The following is a 7043-nucleotide window of genomic DNA, read 5'->3' on the forward strand; positions in this document are numbered from 1 at the left end:
CAGAAAAGACCGGAGAAAAAAGGCAAAATATGATGAAATAAAATTTTTTACATTTGAAAACCAATAATAAATAAGGAAAATAAGGTTTAGATTTGAAAAAAAAATCGTTTTACAGGGGTTTATTGCTTTAGAGAATATCGCAATATTGAGGGGAGGATAACATTAATTCATATGCAAGTTTGTCGGGATCACAAAACATTATCGTAATAGAGGGAATTATTGTTGCATCGGATATCGTAGTAGCGAGAGTTCTCTGCATCAAAGTTATTAATATTGTAATATAATATAAAATTGAAAAGAATAATTGAAAAATGTTGATATTTGTGCAATAAATTCATTTACCCGTCCATCACTAGCCAGTAAAATGGAGTCACTCTTAATATCCCTGTGAATAACACCTTGAGAATGAAGAAAAGCAAGAGCCTTGAGACACTGCTTGCAAACAGTTGCAATCTGCTCCTCGTCCATTCTGGAGTGGGTCACTATGTCGGTCAGAGCTCCACCCTCCAGAAATTCCATGACTACCCATAATTCATCTCCCACTAAGAAGCTGTCAAACATTTCAACAATATTTGGATGGTGATAATCACGCATGATGACAACCTGCAAAAATGAAAGACATCATACTATAAGACAGGGTTTCAACAAAAAAATAAGCACCTTTTAAGCACTCAAAAATTATTATTAATTACTTTCCAAAACAAAATCATAATTAGAATCTTTGTAGTAATAAAAAAAATAAAAAAAATTTTATCGTTTAAGGTTCTTAATTTATAAACATAAAATCACTAAAATTCAAAAACATTTTCAAAAACTCTACATAATCATGATAAAATAACTAGTTTCTGATAAATATTTTTAAAAGAAATAAAATTAAGCACTTTTTACAAACACCGAATAAAAAAAAGCACCTTTAAGAGCTTTTAAAGAATTTAAAATCAAAAATAAGCACATTTAAGCACTTAAAACTCAAAGCATCTCAAAAGTAACAAATCTAAAAAAGTTTTTGTTGGTCTAATCTCGCAAATGCGAATGATTTTACGTCTCGTTACTAATAATCGTATATATACTTACAACCTGAAATTAAAGTGGTTCTTGTTTGTTCTTTCTTTATTTGTTTATTGAATGATGCTGTGATTATGTGAGATAGTTGTAAGCAAGCAATATTTTTTTTCGTGCTTTTTATTTATAATACTTGATTTGTTCATACCAAGTTCTGTTTTAAATTAAATCTTCACTTACAGTTTTAATAAGCCCACATTTGACTCTAGAATTATCTTCACAATTATGTCACTTTGAACTAAAAGCACTGTGCAATGGTATAAGAGACACATGCGGCTATAGATATCACAAAAGGCACTAATAATAATCAAATAAACGATTCAGAATTGATTTGCAACGAAATGTCGAGTTGAAAATAAACATTTTATTTTTAAAATGAGTTATTTTGAGACCAAAATTTTGAAGGATATTTTTGACATTCCAATAACTCAAACTAATGAAATAATTTCTTTTTTTTACTCTTTGGGTATTTAAATTAAGTTTTTACGTCATTTTCCAGATTGATAAGTTCATGTTCTATGGCCACAATGTTATTGGAAATAACAAACATAGCAGTATTTCACAAATTATAGCATTAAAAATTTGTAGGGAAAAAAAGTAAAATTTTCCTGAATTTGCGAAAATTGCATAAATACTCCAGAGAGCCTGTTGCAGTTCAGGTCTTATAAGAGATAAATGGTTTTCTAATGGTTAAATTTATTTTTGAGTAATACATATAACTGTCAACATTAGAAAAATAAAATAATGGAGATTTCGCTATCAACATTTTTTGGGCTACAAGTAAAGTCTTGATACATCATGAATAATCATGTAGGTCAAAAAGAGGAATTCAAAATTGTAAAAAATATGAAATAAAAGTAAAAAATATGTATATAAATCTTAATCTAAAGAAGATTTTTATAATTATGATTGTTTATTATAATGATTATTTATAATTACTCAAACTATAAACACTCAACATACTGCAGTACCGTCAATAACACCATCAGTTCAGGAGTAAGAGAAGTATTTTTGCCATTAGCGGATATTTTATCGCCATATTTTATATTATTTTTTTTAATATCTTCAAATGCAAAGAAATTTGAGAATATAGTCGTAAAACACAGGAGTCTTCGTTAAAAAACAGGAGACTTGGCAGGTATGAATACATTAAAACAGAAAAAGTTAATTAAAATTATCAAATATTCTATATTGATTTTTAAAAAAAATATACACAATTACTTCAAGTTGCAGTTTAAATAAAATTAGATTATATAAACATAATGTAAGGTATGAAAACACAAGCCTCATTAAATAGTAATTCTCTTCTTTGCTGCTTGTGGAGGTCCATCTTTTTCACGGCAACCTGACGCCCTGTAGATATTTCAGATGCAATGCATACAATGCCAGTGGAGCCTTCACCAATTTTGATGAAGTTTTCCAAGTTGTCTCTAGGATCTCCAGGACTAACAACCATTTGCAATGCAGCTCTGAACTATAACGAAAGAAGAAAAAAAATTGTCATCCTTTGTCAATTACTTTTAAACATTATTGTGGTTTAGAAATTGATGTTATGTTTCTATTTTCTTCCTACTTTATTACCCTTTTAAAAATGTCTACAGGTTTCCTGACTAATTTCATTCATTAAATCAGAATTTTAAAATGTCTCAACATTCCAAAAAAAAAAGTTCAGTATTCTACAATTTTTCATCAAAGGAAATCCCATATGTAATTCTTGTACACAAAGTGAAGTATTTAAAATGATGTATGTATACAAACTAAACATCTGTTTGGATACCACACTGAATAATTTAAACCACATTGCAACGAAATATTTATACGGTGAAAGACCCTCTCAGGGTTCCTACTCAATTTCAGAAAAAAAATTCTGTCTTTTCCAGGTATATCATGTAAAATTCAATTAAAATCCATACCACATTTTATCAATACCGTGCAGTTTTTTTAACAGAAAAACGTTATTTATTTTTTTATTTGTTTTATCAAATAATAGATTTTGTGAGCAAAAACATGTACTAGAATGAGAATGGAAACATGGAAAAGTTTCACTAAAAAGTGAAATTTCATAAAATAATTGTAATAGATGCTAGAATTATTTAATCTCAAATCTTTAGAAAGATTTGAGTTAAATAATTCTAACATCTATTTCAACTCAAAATACGACCAATTTTTGGGAAGCACATAATTATTTCCATAGACTTTGTGTTGAAGAAAACCTTTCGGAGAGACCATTAAAACCTCTCCCAGCAACTGGAAGACTTCTGTACCAAATGCGGTAAAGGTCAATTAAGGACACACCAAAAAATGTCAAAATAAATAATATTAACAAAACAAATAAGTAGATTAAAATGTATACAAAATATTTGTGTGAAACTCTTATTTAAGAGAGCTCTTTTTGACCATCTCTGAAAGAGATCTACAACCTCGTGTTGCAGTCAGAGTGAACTAAAGACGACGCTATCAATGATTTATTTTTAGAGTTGAAAATTACATTAGAAGAAAATGAGCATCTTAAACAAACAAAACTCTTCTAATTTTTTAAAACTAATTTTTATGATATAAAATCAAATGCAAACCTAATCCATAATTGGTCAATTTGTTTTTACACATTATATCAATAGGGATCATTTTTATCGATGCTAAATTTTATTCGTCGATCTGGCTTTCACAACGCCAAGTAGCATTTCCACACCAAAAAAAAAAAAAAAAAAAAATGACACTGCCTAAAATTAAAATAGTTTAGAAAAATTAATTAACTTCAATAACATTTTGAATTCAGGGGAAGTAACCCCTACAAACGACCCACCTCCATTAACGACCATTTTATTGTAGAACAAAGAGTGGTCGCCCCCGAGAGGTTTCACTGTAACACTTGCTGCAGATAATAGATTTATTTACTTTAACTATCATTGACTACTCATTATTAAGGTTACTTCATAGATCAGTCGTTTACAAGCTTTGTTGTAATATTCAGGGGTGGATATTGTAAAAAATAAGTCACTAGTCCAAAGGACCAGTCACTAGAAGATATTACTATAGTCTGTTCAACGAGAACTGATAGTGGAAGTAAACATTAGGGTTGCTGTTTGATCGCCAACGTTTGCCACTTAAACGGTTTCTTCCCCGAATGGGCGATTTCGTTTGAATCGACAGAGCTTTTGCTTTTACGGAAAAACGAAAACGATATTCAGTTTTTGATACCTTAAAATTAGGTAGGAAAGTGCAAAATAAAAATATTTACATGAAAATACATTTCTAATTGTTTCAGTAAGTACATAATTTTATTTTGAGAAAACTTTTAATGCATTTTTTTTAAAGTTAAAATTAAATTAGTTTTAATATATTTTGCATAAATATCTATGCAAAACATAACTTTTATAATGCCATCGTAAAAGTCGTATAGAATTCAAAGAATATGTTAAAAAAATACTCTTTATTTTCATAATAAATTTTTTTTTTAAAATTTATTAAAAGTTAACTAATATTTAAAATAGTTTTATGTTTCATCGATTGATTTAAAAATATATTTGAAGGAACTTCATTTATTTCTATTTTTAAACTGTTATCTTTATTTTTCTAAGGGAAGTATAACTAAAATAATTACACTAAAAGAAACTTAGAACTTTTTTATGTCTCACAAAATCTTTAGTTAAGAAAAATAATCACTTAACCTATAAAAAAAAAAGCAGTTTGTAAACCTCGAATTCAATAGGTTTTTGAAAATGGAATGAAGTAATCAAAATTATTTAATTTTAAGTAGCAATTGAATTTTTGTAATTAATTAGCAACTGTACCGAAAGCAAAAATAGTTATATTAAACTATGCAGAAAGAACAAAATTTTAAGAATTACTGTATTAACGATGGATTAATCATAATTAATCATGGATAATAACGAATAATTATATCATTAAAAAGTAAAACTGAAACTAGGTAGTTTTTTGATGTTTGAAGCCTAATTTTTTTAACAGGAAATAAAATGTCCTTCTTTTAAAGTTTGGTAAATCAGAATCATCGTTCACAGCTTTGAGAACTTTGCTTATTGCCGGAATTCCGTTACGGCGGAAAAAATCATGAACTTTTCTTCTTACAGCATTTTTGTTGAAATCGTCAATGTCATCCAAAAAAAGTTTTAAGTGATTTAGTCCTCTTCAGTGAATGTAATATACCATCCCTTTATATTCTTTAATAATTCTGAAAACAGAAGCTGTGCTAACTCCCGATACAGAAGCCGCATGGTCAGCCACATCAATGATTGGAACATCTGGTTTTGAATGCATTTCTGTTTTATAAATGTTCAATATTATTTCCTTATCAGCTTCACTTATGCAAGATTTCTTCCGCCGTTTTTTTAGGAGGACTTAAAACCATCACTTTATTTTCCATATTGCTCATGAAACACCTGCAAAAAGACACCACGGCGAAGCAAACAACCCTTTAAGACAGTGTTTCCCAAAGTGTGGTACGCGTACCCCCATGGGTAAGGTAGCAGTTTAGCGGGGATACGCGTTCTTATGCAAAATATCTTGCAACAAACAAAAATTTCAAAAAAGTTTATTTAAAAACAAAGCTAGCCATGAAATTGTAAGATTACGTATTTTTCTATTGGATATTTTTTGCAGAGTTAACAGTTAAAAATTAGTAGTGTCAACAGCCAGTTGTATTTTTAACTTTTGTGCAATTTGTTTATAGTAAAAAATAAATTCATTTTTTTATTAATGGTACACAGCGTTACGAAATATTTAGAAAGGGTACACAAAAGACATAAGTTTGGGAAGAAATTTGTAAGAATAACATAAATAAGAAAGAAAATAAATAGAATAAAAGTTTTTAAGAAATAAAAGTATTTGCTCTAAGAAATAAAAATTTTTGCTTGACTGGTAGGCACTATTTGGCATAATTCCGGCGCCAAGCAGACAACGGTATTGCGTCAAATAGCATTCCGCTTTGTTTACTTTCACTATCAGTTCTCGTTGAACAAACTATAGTTAACTCATTTTCGGCCAAAGGTGCGCAAATGCACCGTTTCAATAAATATATTTTTATTAACACTGTGATGAATATTTTTCACTAATTTTATTTTTCTGCTATTGTCAAGAGTTCTGAAGAGATCCATAAATTATTAGTAATTTAATTGGAATAAGCACTTTCTGTTGAGAAATTTGTAAGCTATTCAAGTTTTGTTTTAAAACTTAAAGCCGTTATTGACAAATAAAATTTTTGGAAAATGTATAATTATTCATTTTGAGATTTGTCATACATTTTTAAGATGGATTAAAGTTGCATATCAGTAAATAAAAAAAAATTTTAAATCATAAAAAAACAAGCGTTCAACTAAATAGTTTGTCCATTAATTTAGTGAAGGATGCCTATATGTACCACTTTATTTCTTAAATAAAAAATAATATTTCCTACATGAAGTTTTTTGAGTCTTAATAAATTGTAATGCAAGCATATTTAAATTAAAATAACACCACATTTTATTACATTTCCATGCTTGGCCTAAAATGGGTTAACACAAATTTTTACTGGTTTGTTTACAGGTCTCTTATTTTTTCTCTAAAAAAAAAGTCCCCTGATGAAGGAATGTTCTGCAAACACACAATGATATTTTATTTTTATTTATTTTTATTATTAAGTAATTTTATGTTGTTACTAATTTACTAAAATACAAATTTGGTTATAGCTGCACTGTGCGCTTTTCCAATTTGAATTTATGAAGTAAAATGTTCAATGCTGTTCTGCTATGTAATAAAGTAGTAAAATGTAAGTAAAATGTTCACTGTTGTTCTAAAATGTTCTGCATGTACTGTCCATTTTTCAATATTTATTAGAAATTAGAATTTGTGTTTGAATAAAGAGAGTTTGTAATGTTCACAAATATGGTGAAATATGTTTTGTGACAAAAATGCAGAAAAAAATATGTAAGAGTAAAATCAAACATCCAACACTGCACACCATCTCTCACATAAATTGCTGGTCTGGG

At 28.4% G+C, this 7043-nt stretch overlaps 1 protein-coding gene across 1 annotated transcript; it reads right to left on the minus strand.

Moving 5' to 3' along the window:
- Window positions 1–252: 252 nt before the first annotated feature.
- On the minus strand, window positions 253–2532 carry LOC122273185 (serine/threonine-protein kinase PAK mbt-like). Its single transcript, XM_043057258.2, has 2 exons — window positions 2348–2532; window positions 253–603 (listed from the first exon to the last, which is right to left on the minus strand). The coding sequence occupies exons 1-2, from the start codon at window positions 2516–2518 to the stop codon at window positions 268–270; spliced, it is 507 nt and encodes a 168-aa protein (XP_042913192.1). The 5' UTR covers window positions 2519–2532; the 3' UTR covers window positions 253–267.
- Between the last annotated feature and the right edge of the window lie 4511 nt (window positions 2533–7043).

Source organism: Parasteatoda tepidariorum, unplaced genomic scaffold, assembly GCF_043381705.1.
Source record: "Parasteatoda tepidariorum isolate YZ-2023 unplaced genomic scaffold, CAS_Ptep_4.0 HiC_scaffold_2878, whole genome shotgun sequence".
Taxonomy (NCBI): domain Eukaryota; kingdom Metazoa; phylum Arthropoda; class Arachnida; order Araneae; family Theridiidae; genus Parasteatoda; species Parasteatoda tepidariorum.

What these genes read in the sequence shown, in the direction of transcription:
- LOC122273185 (XM_043057258.2), bottom strand. Translation starts at nt 2,518, where the DNA reads ATGGTTGTTAGTCCTGGAGATCCTAGAGACAACTTGGAAAACTTCATC. An exon ending in GAGAATTACTATTTAATGAG is followed by an intron (nt 604 to 2,347) that starts GCTTGTGTTTTC and finishes TCATTTTTGCAG; the next exon opens with GTTGTCATCATGCGTGATTA.